The following is a 17,870-nucleotide window of genomic DNA, read 5'->3' as shown; positions in this document are numbered from 1 at the left end:
GTCCATCAAAGAAGCAAAAGTTGAAAAGGAATGCTGTTCCCACATTATTGTGTGCTAATTCTATATTACAAGCTGATTTGGAATTATATAAGTGTCAACATTTTCCACATGTAACTGTTTGTTGTATGGTAAATTTGATTGGAAAGTTTATGTATTAGTTTTTTGATGTAGTTTTATGTCTTTGTGTTGATAGGTAAAGGAGCAACTTGAAATACCCACTACTTCTAAGAGCCTTAATTTTGAAGGTACTGATAATCTGGAAGAGAGACTTGATCCTAAAACTACTGATACAGAGGAGTTATCTATTGTTGGTCATGATAACAATTACACAAAGGAATGTGGTTATAAAGTTGTTTGTCCTGAAGTAAGTATTAGTCATTGTAATTGTAAAAGTATGGTTTGTAATAGGAGATCAATGGGCATGTTGTTTTTTGTTGCAGATTTCAGTTGAGATTTGTGGAGAGGAAAGGATGGATATTTTAGTTGAAAGTGTAGCTGGTGCAAGTGACGGGCAACCAGAAATACCTACTACTTCAAGGAGCTTGAATTTTAAGGGGAGACTCGAGCCTGAAAGTACCGATTCAAGGGAGTTTTCCACGTCATTAATTGTTGGTCATGATCACAACTATGCTACACGATCTGCTTATGAAGTAGTTGCTTCTGAGACAAGTGATGGGCAACTGGAAATACCTGCTACTTCAAAGAGCTTGAAGCCTGAAAGTACTGAATCAAGGGAGTTTTCCACCTCATTAATTGTTGGTCACGATCATAATTATGCTACACAATGTGCCTATGATGTTGTCGCTCCTGAGGTAACTATTACTCTTTTAAGAAGTATGTTTTTGTAACATACGAAAAGCATAGTTTGTAACAGGAGATCAATGGGCATGTTGTTTGTTGTTGCAGATTACAGCTGAGATTTGTGGAGAGGAAATCATGGATATTTTAGTTGAAAATGTATCTGGTACATGTGACGGGCAACTGGAAATACCTACTACTTCAAGGAGCTTGAATTTTGAAGAGAGACTCGAGCCTGAAAGAACTGATACAAGGGAGTTTTCCACCTCATTAATTGATGGTCATGATTCCAATTATGCTTCACAATCTGCTCATGATGTTGTCGTTTCTGAGGTAAGTATTATTACTCTTTCTTGAAGTATGTTTTTGTATCACAGTAAATCAGTGGGGGGGGTGGTGTTTTGTCATTGTAGACCTCAGTGGAAATTCATGCAGAGCAAACCATAAACATTGATGAGTATGTTCCTCAAAAGAGAATTAGCAAGAAATGTTGTGTTGTTCAGTGTTATAATAATAACACTACACATACTATGTTTTCATTTCCTAGAGTTGTTCGATCAAACAATGGTAAAAGTTGTATTGACGATGTTTGGATGCAAAGGTATGTAATTTTTGTTGAGCGTTTTATGTTTTTTTGTTTTTGTTTTTTGTGACCAGTTATATTATTGATATGTTGTATTGGCAGATGTCAACAATATATGAAGTTTTGTGGGAATGACAAAATATTTTCTAAAGATGTGTCTTTATTACATAAATATTTCTTTATTTGTGATGGTCATTTTAAGAAAAGTGATTACCATTCTATAAGTGGAAGGAAATATTTAAGTAAAATTGCTATTCCTTCTCTGTTACCTCCTCCTGAGTTTTTGCCTGAAAGTACAGTTTTGGCTTTTTGTCAGTCCAATAGTACGGTGGTTGGTAAGTGTCAATTTTGTTGTTTCTTGTTTGAATAGTTGGTAAGCAGTTTTTTTTTGTTTTGTTTTTAAGTTTTAATTTATTTGTTGTTTTAGAGAGTTGTTCAAGTGATGTTCAAGGAGCACTTGGCAGTGAACAACTTGAGTTGAGAGGAGAATCTTCTGATAAATATGCTGATTTGAAGTCACCAAGGAGTCGAAACATAGCCCAGAGATTTGTTAATTTAGTGAAGTCATTTAAAGTTAAATATTGTTCTGTTTGCAAGGAGAAATATGTTTACCATCCTGGTTTGAAACGTGCTCATCGTAGTCCTGAACATTGCAAAAAGTTTTCTTCTGTGAACAACATGGATCCGCTTGAAGTCCCAGATGAGCTGAAAGATTTAACTTATGTTGAAGAGATGTTGATTGCTCGTATTCATCCTGTCTTGAGTGTGTTTAAACTTAAAGGTTTGCAGTATGGTTACCGTGGAAATGTTATCAACTTTAGCCAAGATGTGGATGAATTTGCTAAAGAACTACCTCATTCCATAGATGATCTACGTTCAGTCATAACTGTGAAGTTTGCTAATAGAAGATGTGAAAAAACAACAGATTTTCGTGTGAGAGTAGGTAAAGTACGATCAGCTTTACTTTGGTTGAAAGCAAATAATCCATATTATGAAAACACTGAATTATCAGAAGAAAACCTTGAGCTGTTACCAGAAGATGGCAATGTATATGACAGAGTTTTAAGTATGTCTATCGGTGAGACTTGTGAGTCTGAGGAAGATGAAGTTGAAATAGCAGATTCTGATAAAGAATTTAGTGGTTCTGATAGTGAGTCTGAGATAACTGAAGTAAATTCTTCTGGAGTACCTTTTTCTTGTGTTCAGAACCAAAATGATCAGATCAATTCAGCATTGAAATGGCCTGACATGGGGAAAGATCCAGTCAGTGAGTACATACCAGGACTGTTTGCGTGTTCTTTTCCTACCCTTTTTCCTTATGGGAACTGTGACTTCAGAGATCATCGTGAAAGAAAAGTCCACCTTCACGAATATATTAAACATTTATTATCCTATGGTGATGATCGATTCGCTAAGCATAAAACATTTCGGTTTTTTGCATTTAATATGTGGATGAGACATACAGCTCTGACTCAGGGAAATTTATTTGTGAGCAAAGATGATGCAGTTTCTAAAATGAATGTTGAAGAGCTAAAGGAACGCATTGAGTCAGACAGGACTATTTTGAAAAAAGTTATGTTTATGGGGTCCAATCTAAGAGGATCAAAATCCTATTGGAAAAGTCGATGTGGAGAGTTGCGAGACATGGTCGAACAGCTTGGTCTTCCAACCATATTTCTGACTATGAGTGCAGCTGACCTTTACTGGCCAGATCTTTTTCGGTTGTTAACTGGTAAAGATATAGCTGATATTAGAATGCACGAAAGGAGGAGACTTCTTCAAGAGAATCCATCTTTAGTTGATATGTTTTTCCAGTTTAGAGTTGAGTGTTATATTGAGAATGTAAGTTAATTTTTTTTAAATGATTTTGATCTTAATTAAACACAAAAAGTATGATAAAAAGCTTATGAATTTTACAGGTTTTGGAACCAAAATTTGGTGTAACAGATTATTGGTACCGAATCGAGTATCAGCATAGGTAAGAATAATTTACAATAGTGTTTATTGCATTAATTATTTCGAATTCAAGTTACATTTCAACATTGATTTGATTTTGTTTCAGGGGAAGTCCACATTTACATGGCTTGTTCTGGCTTAAAAATGCTCCTGATATTGCTAAGTACACTGATGCAAATGAAGATGAGAAGAAAAGAATAACTAAATTTTTTGATGATTTAGTGACTGCTGTTGATCCTGAACCAGACTGTGCACTTCCTGAGAAACATTCTTGTGAAGTTTTGTATGAAGATGTGGAAAATGTTGAAACTGATCTAGCTCAATTGTTGAAAAAAGTTCAAAGGCACAGTTGTTCTCGTGCTTATTGCAAACGATTTGACAAGAATTCTCAAAAGACAATTTGCAGATTTCATTTTCCTGTTGATCTTAAGCCATATTCAGAGTTAAAACTGAATACAGATACTAATGAAATTGAATTTTTTCCTGAAAGAAATGATACTCAATTGAATAAGTTTAACCCATTTATAATTTCAACTTGGAGGGCAAATATAGATGTTGCCCCAGTGTTATCTAAAAAGGCTGTGATAAATTATTTGACTAAGTATGTGTCCAAAAGTGAAGTGAGATCAACAACACTGAAAGAAATATGTTCTAGTGTGTGTGCAACTTTAGGTAGCAATGACAAAGCCAAACGAGCTATTCAAAGCATCTTAATTAAAAATTGTGTTGAAAGAGATGTGTCAGCCCAAGAGGTGTGCCATATTCTTAATGGTTGCAAGCTTTTTTCTGCTGGTGGACGCAAGTTTGTAGTAGTATATACAAATGAAAGTAAATGGATTCCTGTTGGAGGAAATGGAACTGAGTCAGATTGTCATAGTTTGGAAGAATCTGGTGATGATTATTGTGATAATCCTGATGATAATGCACCAAGTAATTTCAAAGGAAAATCTTTTATGGAGAAGTATGCATGTCGACCTAAACATATGGAGTCATTGTCTATGTGGAAAGTCGCTAAATATTACAATGTAAACACTTGGGCAAAATGTCAAAAGCATAATATTGTGCGGATTTTTCCCCGCTTGAAGTTAAGCAGTGACGAATCTAAAAATGAAGAATATTATAGACAACAGCTTTTGTTACATGTTAAATGGAATGAAATGAATGATCTGAGAGAGGGCGAAGAAACATGGAAGGATGCATATGTGAGGCATGGACTTGGTCAGAGCCAAGAGGCAGAATTAAGTCTGTATTTGGATCGAAATCTTGATGGAATTGATGACCATGAGGTTGAAGAAGAAAACCATGATTTATTAAATTCAAATCAAGAGGACTGGATGATTGCATCTAAACTTAACCCTAATGGTGGTGTGTTAGAGACTGTTAAACTTGGTCGAAGAGAGGTTGATGTTGCATTTGACTGGAGTTCAACTTCATCAAAGTATGAATCTTATGGTGACCTTACCTATCTTTCTAATTTTATTGAAAATCAAAAGAAAAACAGTACAGAACAGGAGATTGCACATGATCTTCCTGATGTTATATTCACTGAGCAACAGAATGCTGTTAAACAATGTATGGAGAGTCAAGTTCAAGCTCTCCTTAATGGAAGTGAACCAGTAGTAAAAAGAGTTTTGGTCCAAGGTAAAGCTGGTAAGTTAATTTGTTTATATTATATTGTTTGTTGATGTTATTAATTTTTAGCATTGATGAAAATTGCATTCTTAAAATTTTGCATTTACAGGTACAGGCAAGAGTTTGTTGATTAAATTTTTAACTGACAAACTACTAAAGGAATTTGGTGATGGGTCATTCCTCTTGATGGGCCCAACTGGTGTTGCAGCTATTAATATTGGAGGTTCAACAATTCACTCTGCTTTAAACATCAATCCCAAAGTATCATTTTATAAAGAATTGCAAGGTGAAGCAGCTAAAGCTTTTTGTGAAAAATTAAGCAACGTTAAATTTGTTGTAATTGATGAGTATTCAATGATATCATGCTCATTATTTGCGTTGGCAGAGAAGAGGTTACGTGAAGCAACTGGCATTAATGAGCCATTTGGGAATTTGTGTGTTTATTGTTTGGTGATTACAAACAGCTCCCTCCAGTTTTTGGACCTCCTTTATTTGGAGGTGTGTGCAAAACTGAGCTTGATTTGCATGGGAGAAATATGTTTAATTTATTTCAATCTTATTTTGTCTTGGAAAAAGTGCATCGTCAGAAAGATGAAGAATTTTTGAATATCTTGGAAAGAATTAGTAATGGTGAGACGACTGTTGCTGACTATGAAGTGTTAAAGAAGAGATTTACCATGAATGTAACTCGTAGCATTGAAAAAAATTTTGAAAATGCCATTAGATTATTTTCAACTAAGAAATCTGTTAAGGAATATAATACTTCAAAGTTAAACCATCTTTGTGATCAAAATGGCAATATTGTTCCGATTGCGTGTCTTCCTGCTCAACACCATGGCCTTGGAGCCAATCTGGGAAGCGAAGATGATTATTCCGGGCTAGCATCTGAACTTTATCTTGGTGTTGGAACAAGAGTCATGTTGCGAACTAATTTATGGTTGAAAAAATCTTTGGTTAATGGTTCTATGGGAACTGTTATTGATTTGTTATATGAAGATGGCAAGTCTTCTCCAAATGATTTACCATCAGTTGTTATGATAAAATTTGATGAGTATAATGGTCCAGGTATTGGACCAGAAAATTTAGTTCCCATTGGGAGGGTTACAAGATACTGGAATAACAAGAAAAAAGATGAAATTTGTTCAAGAAATCAGTTTCCATTGATGGTTTGTTATGCTTGCACTATTCATAAAAGTCAAGGACTCACTTTAGACCAGGTAATTTGTTAGATCAAGTTTATTCTATTTTGTGGTGTTATGTGATAATATTGAATATTTTTTATTTTTGTTTTGTGACAGGCTGTCATTGATATTGGTCCATCAGAATTTTCTTTGGGTGTAAGTTATGTGGGCATTTCTAGAGTCAAAACTCTTGATGGTATTTTACTTAATCCATTTCCTTTGGAAAGGTTATTAAATATCAAGAATCGAAAGGAAATGAATTATCGTCATGGCTTTGAAATGATTTTGTCCATGCATAAACAATGATAAGTAATGAATGAATGATAAATGTTAACCTTTGTCTGAATAAAAATTGAAACAGTGAAGTCGTGTATTACTTATTTTGTGCCTTTTTGTTCCTTCCTCATATTAGTAAATGAACTAATAATATGTATCTTTACTTTGAACCAGGAGGCCACTGAATTTTGCAATGCAGCATGTATTAATATAAAAAGTAAGATGTTAAAATGAAAAGGAAATTCTTATGGTGCACTCGGTTCAAAGTGTATATTATGTGTGCTGGTTTGTGCTGGTGTCGTTTTATTGTCCAATTTGTAGCTATTTAAGTTTCATTTAATTTATTGTGAATGGTGTATGCTTGCTCCTGCTTTGCTAATAAAAATTCTAAAATTGAAGTCATGTGTTTGGTCTGTGCCTTACATCGCTTGCCTACAATGAAGCATGAATTAATGCTCATGCTACTTACAAGAAAAATGTGAGATGATAAAACGTACCCTTAGTTTTAACTGAAACAAATGTTGAATTCTCCAAACTGAATCTTAAGTGAAGTAAGACGTTCACTTAATGATTGACAAAAGACAAATATCAAATTAAATTAATTCATAGCAATCAAAGCTTAAGATATTTGTTTGTTCAAAGTTTTGAAAGGAAAATAAATTTAGGGTTGAATGGATGTAACAAATTTGCATACAAACTTTATTACATATAACAAAATAAACTTGACAGTCAAAACAATATAATCTTGCTCCGAAGAGCACTGTCATTTACTGAAATAAAGACACAATCAATCAGATGAACATCCAGCTGGCGTGATCATCGTCATCGTTGCCATCTGCATCAGCTTTGTGCTCGCGTAGATTGGAATTATGTTGATAGGATTTAAGTTAACATTCATCAGTATCTGTAACAAAACAAAGACAGGAATTAAATTTGATGATATGCATTCAAATAATTAGCAGTTACAGAAGCAAAAGTGCTAAACATACCCATCATGACGATGAATACGAACATTATAATGTTTCCCATCTTGTCCATAAAATACCACCACAGGAGCTTCCCCAAGTGAAATGGAATCATTTAATTCTTTGACTTGTTTCGGATCTAAATCATTGTAAAGAGATGGCAAAGTTAGGTGAAATTGTTCATTAGACATCGGATCCTGAACGCAAGCGATTAAAGTTGTAAATGGTTTTTTCTCATCACAACAATAAGTGCATTTCTGGGTTAACATTACAATAGGATAACGAACTCCGGGAATCAAATTGGCTGGAGACACAGACATCTATAACAAGCCAAATAAAACACACACATTTACAATCGATATACAATTGTCACCATGTAACTGAAAATATAAAGCTTGCTCCATGCATTGACTCTGAACAATTCACACTCATTGAATAAGTAAGATCAAAGTAAGAATGAATACAACAAACATGTGGCAAAACCAATGTGCATGTGCCTGAACCCCTACAGTTTCAAAACAAGCGAGGACTTACCTTTCACAAAGCCTAGGACACAGAACGGCCACTGAAGATCCACTGAAGATTGAAGCCCTGAAAATGACAATTTGTTTAAACACAGCCTAGTGCCTACTATTACTTGCTTCCCTGAAAATAAAAAGAAACTTTATGTCGCTGTCCCTTGTCGTCGACTTGAACCTAAGCCTCCACGTGCTGACAGGAAAACCGACGTCGCCCGCCCCTTTCTGACAGGTAAACATAACCCTAACGTCACGTGGAGATGAAACTTTATCAACCAACCCCAATCAGAAATAGTAATAACCATCATAAAACGAACATAATTTCAAGATTCTACATAACCACGAGTTTCAATCACCTAAACTTACCAACTATGGCGATACTGTGCACGCCTGGAGAAATTCGAAGCAAATGGAACGAGAACTGACAGAGACACAATTTCTGTGGCTTGGAATTGGCTAAGAGAAAGGCCACCGATCACCCGGCTTCCGGTCAGCGTTTTAAAGTTTTCCGGCAGAGATAAAGCTAATTGTATAACCCGTAAAATTTCTTTTTACATTACGTAAAATTATGCTTTACCCTTTTTAAGTTATATTGTGAAAATATCAATAGTATAACAAAACCAAAATTTAAAACCAGCTATAAATTAGTCAAAAAATTAACTTCATCTCGGACGTACAATTTCAAAACGCTGGCTGCGTGACCATGTCACCATTTTCTAAGCCAATAGCGAGTCTTGCAAATTTTGTCTCTGTCAGTCCTCGTCCCATTTGCTTCGAATTTCTCCAGGCGTGCACAGTATCGTCATAGTTGGTAAGTTTAAGTGATTGAAACTCGTGGTTATGTAGAATCTTGAAGTTATGTTCGTTTTATGATGGTTATTACTATTTCTGATTGGGGTTGGTTGATAAAGTTTCATCTCCACGTGACGTTAGGGTTAGGTTTACCTGTCAGAAGGGGGCGGGCGACGTCGGTTTTCCTGTCAGCACGTGGAGGCTTAGGTTCAAGTCGACGACAAGGGACAGCGACATTTCTTTCTATTTTCAGGGAAGCAAGTAATAGTAGGTACTAGGCTGTGTTTAAACAAATTGTCATTTTCAGGGCTTCAATCTTCAGTGGATCTTCAGTGGCCGTTCTGTGTCCTAAGCTTCGTGAAAGGTAAGTCCTCGCTTGTTTTGAAACTGTAGGGGTTCAGGCACATGCACATTGGTTTTGCCACATGTTTGTTGTATTCATTCTTACTTTGATCTTACTTATTCAATGAGTGTGAATTGTTCAGAGCCAATGCATGGAGCAAGCTTCATATTTTCAGTCACATGCTGACATTTGTGTTTTGATTGTAAATATGTTTGTTTTATTTGGTATGTTACAGATGTCTGTGTTTACACTACTAAAGAACAGGGTTGAGGCCCATGCGGGTAAACGAACCCCTGATGAGCTTATTCCTGGTGTACGTTACCCAGTATATTCATTCACTCAAAGGAAATCGGACTACATTGATAAGAAAACCCAGACGCATCCAATGACCCTGGTTGCTTACGTTATTGATCCTAAGACCTCTGGAAAATACTACATCACGTTACCATCTCTTTACAATGATTTAGATATTGATCAAGTGAAGGAGCTTAATGATGCAATTTTGCCCGGGAAAGCTCCTGTCATAGTATTTTATGGTAAAGATGGAAAACGTAATGATGTTCTTATTCATCGTCATGATGAAGGTATGTTTAGCACTTTTGTTTCTGTAACTGCTAACTATTTGAATGTATGTCATCAAATTTAATCCATGTCTTTGTTTTGTTACAGATACTGATGAATGTAAACTAAAATCCTATCAGGATAATTCTAACTTACGCAAGCGCAAACATGATGCAGATGGCGACGACGATGATCAAACCACAAAGAAGGCTGGACATTCAACTGATTGATTGTGTCTTTATCTCACTAAATGACAGTGCTCTTCGGAGCACGATTATTTTGTTTTGACTGTCAAGTTTATTTTGTTTGAAGCAAGATTATATTGTTTTGACTGTCAAGTTTATTCTGTTATTATTATGTAATTATTATGTAATAAAGTCTGTATGCAAATTTTTGTTACATCCATTCAACCCTAATTTTCTTTTCCTTTCAAAACTTTGAACAAACAAATATCTTTAGCTTTGATTGCTATGAATTTAGCCATTACTAATTTAGAACATTTAGTGTAACTGTATAATTACATACGGCCAATCAGTATTAAATATTAGATGTTACGCCCGTAAGGGCCTTAATGCTCAGCCGAACAGTCTATGACTGCAACTAGTAAATAAAGACTTTTACCCAATTTGTGTCAATTTTATTGAAACTTTTCTCGAGGTAACTCAATTTTGAAACTTGAATCAAGCGTAAGCCTCTCGCTTCAGAGGTTGGTGTTGATGAGGATGAGAACACGGGCCCTTCGAACGGCTACATTCGTATTTTGGCGCCGAAAAATGATAAGTCGCCCCCCAGTCGTTTACCAACAGTTTCGCCGGGGAAGACAATTTTATTGCTGGTTTAATGGATGTAAAAGAACCACCTAGTCAAAAAGACAACAATTTTCTCATGCCTAATTTTGACTTTTCTATAGAAATGAAGCTTAGTTCCATCGATAGAAAGTGACTAGAATCTGTGTAAGTGCGTTTTTTTATCGCAGTCGGTGTAGTGCCTACTCTTTTTCGGTAAACTTCGAATCTAGTTCTTGTGTACGTTAAAATTGGCAGTAATATATCTTTATTGGTTGTGTTTTTCTAGTGTGCTAGTGTTTGGTCGCTACATGAAAGCCAGCGAGACTGTCACCACCTTGTAATTCTAGCTTCCTTTGGCCTGCTGCTAACATCGGCGACCCGTGGCGCTACCTCACGGACATAATGCGAACTACTGATATGGCGGGAGATTTTGAACTTGGAACATATAAACAAGGTTTGGGAAGTGAATTTTGATCCGTATGACCTAAATTTCAATGAAGATGCTTCCCATGATTAAATATTGTGGCCTAAAGTTGATCCGAGGCACATGATTGACTACTTTTTGGTGTTCCCAAGAGCTCGGGGTGGGGTGGTCCGACTAAAGCTTTCTCGACATCTTTTATTTTAGACCTAATGTTTTTTCTTGGATTATTGATTGACTATTTTTGTGTTTTGTGATCACTGATCATGTTAACCTAGTGTTTCATTAGAACTTCAATGTTACTTCTTCTTGAACAATTGAGTGAAAACTTATTTATGCAGCTCCTTTTTTCTTTGACTTTTTGTACGCAAATGAAGTGAAAAATTAATGTTCCTCACCTTTGTTTAAAATTTGTATTAATTAAATCTTAATATATACTAACAAATTGTGCACTTGCTTGCCCTTATTATCACAGTTAAGAGAGAATTATGGCTGTAGTGTCGATTTCTTTATAAACTGTGATAAGGGCGAGCAAGTGAACGATTGGTTAGTGCGCCCGCCGACCAGCGCGTAGGCAAGCCCGCCCGCACGACGGCGAGCGGGTTGCATACCTTCAAACTTCTACGGGGTTTCTGAAACACTTGGGACGTCTTCCTTTCCAACAAAAATACACGGTGTAGCAGGCAGAACACATTACGAGACGTCGCATTAGTCCAGTCACAAGGAGAAGCACGCATCTTGTGTGTACACGTAGTACACATAATTGTCGCTTGGACAACAACGCCCACTTCGAATGCGCCCGTGCCGCGCCGGCAACTCGCGGCGGCCAGCCCAGCAGACTGATTCCGAGAGTCGTTTTCGTCGCTGTGTCTCTCTCGCCCTCAAGGGGCGTGCCGTGCAGGTACGAGAGTGACAGAGCGACGAAACGACACTCAGTCTGCGGACTGATTCCGAGAGTCGTTTTCGTCGCTGTGTCTCTCTCGCGCTCGGGGCTCACCGTGCAGGTACGAGAGAGACAGAGCGACGAAACGACACTCGGAATCAGTCTGGCCGCGGCGTGCGACTCGTGCGTGCTGTGGCCTTCCCTCCCCCGCCCCCCTCCACCTCAGCCTTCCCGTGCAGCCGCCGCGGCCGCGCCGTACCGCGCCACCCCCACCCACCCGTACCGCCCCGCCCCGCCCCGCCCCGCCCCGCCCCGCCCCGCCCCGCCCGGCCGGCCGCAGGAGCAGCGAGCACAACAGTACCGGTTGGGCCTTCGCACGGAGAGGTCCTCGTCGCGCCGCGCCGCGCAGCTCCGCGTTGCCGCGAGTGCAGCTTCGCTCGCGTCGCTCCGACGGCGGAGCCCCGGCGTCGCCTCGCCCCGCCCTCGGGCCGTCCGCCGTCTGTCGTGTGTTGTGTTAACGGTGTAGTGGGTCTGTCCAGTGCTCAGTGAAATGTGTGCAAGTGATTCTGTGAAAGAGGCACGCCAGTGAAGCGAGCTTTGTGCTCTCGTGTCTGTCTGTGGATGCCCGTTGCGGGCGTGGAGTGTCTAGTGCAGTGCAGTGTTCGCCGCTCGTCTGGCATGAGTCGCCGAGCGGTGTAGTGGATAGGCCGCGCCTAGTGGATTATTGCCAGGATACGCTCAGGATACCCCCCAAGGAATACTCTCCGGATTGCCGTCTGTCCTTCCCCCGCCCGTTCGCCGTGATGGGGCGGAGGAGGCTCCAGCAGTGGGCGCTCTTCCTGGCCATGGCCGCGGCCGTCCTCTCCTCGGCGTCTGCAGGTGAGTGAGTGCACTGTGAGTGCACTGTCTCCGCTGTTTCTCGCGCCAGTGGCGGATCCAGAGCCGGCCAGAGCGAGGGGCCGAGTAGCACTTTTTGCCTACCTGTAGGGGCAAAGTGTGGCGACTACCCAGGAGCCTTTGGGGGCTGAACTGTCCTTTAGACCCTCGCCTGTCTCTCACACCCGTGTGGGGGAGAGAGAGAGAGAGAGAGAGAGAAGAGAGAGAGAGAGAGAGAGAGAGAGAGAGAGAGAGATGAAACGCTGTATATAGGGGCTCCTGTGCGGCCCTCAGCCGTTGGAATTTGGAGTCTTAGCTGTTGGAGCCACTGGAGTGTCAATGGATTCGTCCAGCCAGCCGACTGACTCCGCGCTCCGCGCTCAGCGCATTGCTGTCGTCGCTCTGTCTCTCTCGCTGCCATTGCTCTTGTGGGGCGTCGCGGAAGGGTGCGAGTGAGGCAGCGATAGAAGCCGTGCTCCGAATCGGCCGGGTGGGCGACGAAACGCCGCGCGGAATGCGTCGGCAAGGCCATGGCTTGGCTGGCCAGGGCAGCCAGGGCACACTGGGCCACACCCTCACCGTTGGGGGGCGGATCCAGGGACGGGTTCGGGGGCGTAGGGGAGAAAGTGCGAAAGTTGCCTATGCCTACTTACAGGGGCTATGTGCGTTGCCGCCTTGGGCAAAGGAAGAGCGGGGGGGGGGGGGGGGGTATTGCATCTCCTGGATCCGCGAATGTCTGTCCGCAGGCACGCCAAATAGGACTTTGTTGTAGTTATCAACTCCGTACGCTAAACTCGATGCATCGACGCACAATCGACACAGAAAGGTGACGTAGCTGTCGATCCAGTGCGACGCTCTGCATTCAAGGACCGGCCCTCCATGCCGTCCCCCGTGTGTGTTACTAGGCCGATGTCGCAATTTTTTTTTAGGGGAGCTTAATCGGGCCGGAATCTATTGGCATCTGTCTTTGATCTTCTGTGTTGCTTTTTCCGAAAGCGGCGCGCGCGGCACGGCGCACCTGGGGAGCGGAGCACAGCGGAGCACAGCGGAGCACGTAGTGGAGCGCGGGGTGCGCGACTTAGCACGACAGCGCGACCGCCCCTCCCCTCCATCCCCTCCTGGTCCTAATCACAGCCTCGTCCCTCCCCTCCCCTCCCCTCCCCTCCCCTCCCCTCCCCGTCCCGTCCGCCGCGTCCCTTTGGCGTCCCCTCGCTTCCAAATCGGCGCGTATTACGTCACGTCTTGTGTGAATGACTTCCCATTCAATAGACACCATCTTGCTCGCGTGTGCCCATCGCCCTGCTCGCCGCTCGGCGGGGCGCGGCGGGGCGGGGTGGGGCGGGGCGAGGCGGGGCGGGGCGGGGCGGGGCGGGGTGAGGCGGGGCGAGGCGGGGCGGGGCGGGGCGGATCGCTGGAGCAGGATGATGATGTAGACGCCGTCCGTGTTGCGCCTATCACTTCGGCCCCAGCAGGCTGATTCCGCACAGTGCGAAGGGGCCCACCCGCATCACTCTCTCTCTCTCTCTCTCTCTCTCCCACTCATGGGTACTCTCGGTCTGTCTCTCTCGCACTCTCCGCCCGCACTGTGCGGAATCAGTCTGCTCTGCTTCCCCGAGCCGCTCCAGCCGGGCAGCCTCGGCCTCGTCGCTCTGTCTCTCTCGCACTCATGGGGCGCCGCGCATGGGCGCGAGAGAGACAGAGCGACGAAAACGACTCTCGGTATCAGTCTACACTGGTTGGTTGCTGGTTGGCCCGGAGACTTGAACGGCCGTTTGGGGTGCTGCTGGTTGAGCTGGCGTCGCAGTCACCACTTCGCCTACTTGAGCCCAGTGCAGCACAAATGATCGCACTTCGCCGTTTCGTACTCGACAACCATCCAGCGCCCTCGGCTCACCGTGGTTCGAGGGGGAAAGCACTCGCGTAATGGTCGGGTCACTCTGTCCGTAATAGCACGCGTAATAGTGTGCGTAATAGTAGCGTAATAGCTGAAATTCTCAAAATTTGATCTATTTTAGGGTTTTTTGGTCTGTTTTCAGCTAAATCGCTATATTTTGAGGCGTAATAGAGCGTTATAGGCGTAATAGTCGGTTCGCAGGTTTTAGGAGTGATTTCCCCCTCGCCGTGGTTCATCCGCTGCTGGCTGATTCCGCCCACCGTGCTCTCGTCGCTCTGTCTCACTCGCACTCATGCGGCGTCCCGTAGGGGTGCGAGAGAGACAGAGCGACGGAGGACGCCGCCGACCCGATCTGGAGTGCGAGTCGCGAGTCGAGTCAAGTTCGCCTCGAGTTCGCCACTTTGGCAAGTGAGGTCGGAAGGCGCAGCGGCCGCGTTCGAACCGCGAACCTCGCTCGGCATTCGAATTCAGCCGACACGACTCCGCGCGGGGGATCGTTTTGTCGCCGTCTCTCTCGCACTCATGGCGCCTCCGTGGTGGTGCGAGCCTTTCGGTTCGAAATCAAGCGGCTGGCTGCCGACTCGCTTCGCCACCTCGCGGCTCAGCAGACTGATTCCGAGAGTCGTTGTCGTCGCTGTGTCTCTCTCGCACTCGTGGGGCGTCCGGAGTGGGTGCGAGAGGGACAGAGCGACGAAAGCGACTCTCGGAGTCAGTCCCCCCACGGCGGGGTCCCTGATGGCAGTTTCCGGACGGCCCCTCCCCGCCAGGCCCGCCAGGAAATGATGCGGGCCGCGGCACCCCCTTGCGGTGTGGTGGTGCCGTGCCGCCCTGCCGCCCTGCAGCACGGCGCGGCGCACGGTGCACCCCCCGCACCACACCGCTATTATTGATGATGACTTTGTGCCGCCCTGCCTGCCAGCCAGCCAGCCAGCCTGCCGTAGGGGTGCCGTGTCATATTCGTGCGCGCGCTGATTTATTGACAACCCCTATGGCCGTGCTGGCCGTGCTGGCAGTGTGGTGGCTCCAGGGCCGCGAGCAGGGAGGGCACGCTGGGGGACGTCACCAAAGCACCTTTCGCGTGTGGGCGCTGTCCATGAGTGCGTGAGAGACAGAGAGCGCTATCTCGACTGGACCGAGTGTCCCGAGGGGTGACCCTGGTGACCCGCACTGTAAAATTTTGTGTGAATGTGCGAGAATGTGCAAGATTTCTAGCGTTTTTGCCACACATGTTGCCTACTTACATGTGTTTTTGCCACCTGAATGTGGTCAAATTTCGTACAATGACTGTGGGAAAGCTGTTCCCCCCTCGGAGTATCCCGACGACGGCGACGGCTACGCACCGCAGGCTGACGCCGGCTGCGTCCTTCTCTGTCTCTCTCGCTCTTCGGAGGCGCGAGAGAGACGGAGCGACGAAGGCACTGGGTCGAAAAGCAAGTACAAACGAGAAAGATCCGATCGCAGCCGCCCCTCGCGCGTAGGCAATTGCGGCGGACACATTCGGACGGCCTCGGACACCCTCGGACCATCCCGACCATCCCGCGGCACGCGCGCCGCGGTCCGCGATAGCGCGTTGCGGGGCTGGTGCGGTCCGGGCATCGGCCGCGACGCCGCGACGCCCCCAGGGAGCGTTTCATCTGATGTGTATCAACTGCGGGGCGGGGCGGGGCGGGGCGGGGCGGGGGGGCGGGGCGGGGCGGGGCGGGGCGGGGTGGGGCGGGGTGGGGCGGGGCGGGGCGGGGCGGGGCGGGGCGGGCGTCGCGGCGGTGGCCGTCCGTGTCGCCCCATTGCATCCCCATCAGCAGCCGAGCCAAGTTGGAGCGGATTCGCCCCGCACCGCCTGGGTCCGTCCGGTCGCTCTGTCTCTCTCGCACCCCCACGGAACGCCCCACGAGTGCGACGGAGACGGCGATACGAGACGACCCTTCGGAGAGACCGGTCCGCCGGGTCCGCCTGGGCTGCGCGGCTCAGAGGCTAATCTGCCGCCTCCCTCGTCTCCCTCTGTCTTGCTCTCGGGCGCCTCGCAGGGGTGCGAGAGAGACAGAGCGAACCAGCCTGCGGGACGTCACGGCTCGCCTGGTTTCACACAGTTGGTTTCACAGTGTCACGCCCCGGTCTGTTTTCACAGCGCGTTGTTCGTCGCCTTTGGCGGCGGCCGAGGCAAGCCCGGGCAAGCCGAGAGATTTCGAAAGATTTGTTCCGTCGCTGTGTCTCTGTCGCTCTCGCGGGGCGTCCCGTTGGAGTGCGAGTGAGACAGAGGGAGTCGATCCCTCGGCATCGCTCTTGCCGCCCTCCTTTGTCGCGGCGTGATGGAGCACTGCGACACAGTGTATCCGTGTTTTACCTCATGCCTAAGGTGTGCTGGTTTTTGCCAGTGACGTCATGAATGAATGCATACCACAGTACATTGCACTTAGATTTCTTCAAGAAGGCATTCGTTCACGGTAAAAACGGTTCCTGGTTTTGCCAGGAGTTCCCTGGAAATCGCCTATGTTTACCACAGGCTTCCTGGGATAACCAGGAACCGTTTACGGTGTACAGTGTTGGTTACCTCTTCAGAGATTTTCAAAACACGTGGAAAAGCTCGTCACTGCGTTTTGTAGATTGGATGAGGCCGAACACATGCAATGCAGCCCAAGCCCAGCCCCGGACGGCCCCGCCCCCTTCCACCATGGGGACTAACAGTGTGTTTCGCTCATTGGTTCTTCTTTTTTTATGCGACAGGAAATAGAGTCATTTTATGCATGAGCGGGACTAGACGTGCGAGGTGTGAGCACGGACGAGCGGGCCAGACGGCGGGGCGGGGCGGGGGTCGTGTGCTGTGTGGCAGGAGGCGTGGTGGCACCGGGGTTTCGGCTTGCTGCTTTTTATTTTTCCGCCCTTTCAGGTGTAGCTGCATACAGCCGGGCCAATTAATTTTGGAGCCGATTTGTTTTTCTTCCGACGGTGTGGTGTCGCCTCTCTGCTTTCTGCTTGGCTTTGCCCGACGCGCGCCAACAACCCAACAACGTGGCAACCGCGGCGAACAAGGACCGGCGGGGCGGGCCCACTGTGGATTCGGTCCGTATCGGGTGTGTGGCACACTGTGGCACTGCGTGCGTGTCATCCCCGCCGTCCCTGCAGTCTGATTCCGAGAGCCCTTTTCGTCGCTCTGTCTCTCTCGCACTCATGGGGCGTGCCGTATGGGTGCGAGAGAGACGGAGCGACGACTCTCGGAGTCAGTCCGCTGGTCGCGCGCTATCTGTCCCTCTCTGTCCCTCGCACACACACTCGCGCGCGCGCTCACACCTACGGGCCACCCCAATATATATGCATGGTTTCCGCTCTTATCGCCCGCTCATCTACGAGGGGCTGGCCTGGCGCCGCGTGGCGCCGCGCGGGGCGGGGCGGGGCGGGGCGGGGCGGG

At 45.6% G+C, this 17,870-nt stretch overlaps 4 protein-coding genes across 4 annotated transcripts; 3 read left to right on the top strand and 1 right to left on the bottom strand.

Annotated features, from left to right (window-relative positions):
* Positions 1 to 6: 6 nt before the first annotated feature.
* LOC117651069 lies at positions 7 to 5,710 on the top strand. Its single transcript, XM_034394800.1, has 10 exons — positions 7 to 110; positions 194 to 364; positions 441 to 812; positions 907 to 1,131; positions 1,212 to 1,399; positions 1,484 to 1,716; positions 1,809 to 3,223; positions 3,301 to 3,359; positions 3,444 to 4,987; positions 5,079 to 5,710. The coding sequence occupies exons 3-10, from the start codon at positions 471 to 473 to the stop codon at positions 5,573 to 5,575; spliced, it is 4,503 nt and encodes a 1,500-aa protein (XP_034250691.1). The 5' UTR covers positions 7 to 110; positions 194 to 364; positions 441 to 470; the 3' UTR covers positions 5,576 to 5,710.
* On the top strand, positions 5,647 to 6,456 carry LOC117651226 (ATP-dependent DNA helicase PIF7-like). The gene is made up of 2 exons (XM_034395042.1): positions 5,647 to 6,186; positions 6,268 to 6,456. The coding sequence occupies exons 1-2, from the start codon at positions 5,647 to 5,649 to the stop codon at positions 6,454 to 6,456; spliced, it is 729 nt and encodes a 242-aa protein (XP_034250933.1).
* A 679-nt stretch (positions 6,457 to 7,135) lies between these two features.
* LOC117651106 lies at positions 7,136 to 8,377 on the bottom strand. The gene is made up of 4 exons (XM_034394862.1): positions 8,276 to 8,377; positions 7,926 to 7,982; positions 7,416 to 7,711; positions 7,136 to 7,330 (listed from the first exon to the last, which is right to left on the bottom strand). Exons 3-4 carry the CDS (start codon positions 7,709 to 7,711, stop codon positions 7,324 to 7,326), a joined length of 303 nt encoding a protein of 100 aa, XP_034250753.1. The 5' UTR covers positions 7,926 to 7,982; positions 8,276 to 8,377; the 3' UTR covers positions 7,136 to 7,323.
* Positions 8,378 to 8,616: 239 nt separating this feature from the next.
* Positions 8,617 to 10,066, top strand: LOC117651103. The gene is made up of 4 exons (XM_034394860.1): positions 8,617 to 8,720; positions 9,009 to 9,065; positions 9,280 to 9,628; positions 9,714 to 10,066. Exons 3-4 carry the CDS (start codon positions 9,280 to 9,282, stop codon positions 9,833 to 9,835), a joined length of 471 nt encoding a protein of 156 aa, XP_034250751.1. The 5' UTR covers positions 8,617 to 8,720; positions 9,009 to 9,065; the 3' UTR covers positions 9,836 to 10,066.
* The last annotated feature ends 7,804 nt before the right edge of the window (positions 10,067 to 17,870 follow it).

The sequence above is a fragment of the Thrips palmi genome, unplaced genomic scaffold (genome assembly GCF_012932325.1).
Source record: "Thrips palmi isolate BJ-2018 unplaced genomic scaffold, TpBJ-2018v1 HiC_scaffold_5, whole genome shotgun sequence".
NCBI classification, from domain to species: Eukaryota; Metazoa; Arthropoda; class Insecta; order Thysanoptera; family Thripidae; genus Thrips; species Thrips palmi.
This window is presented reverse-complemented; position numbering and strand designations above follow the sequence as displayed.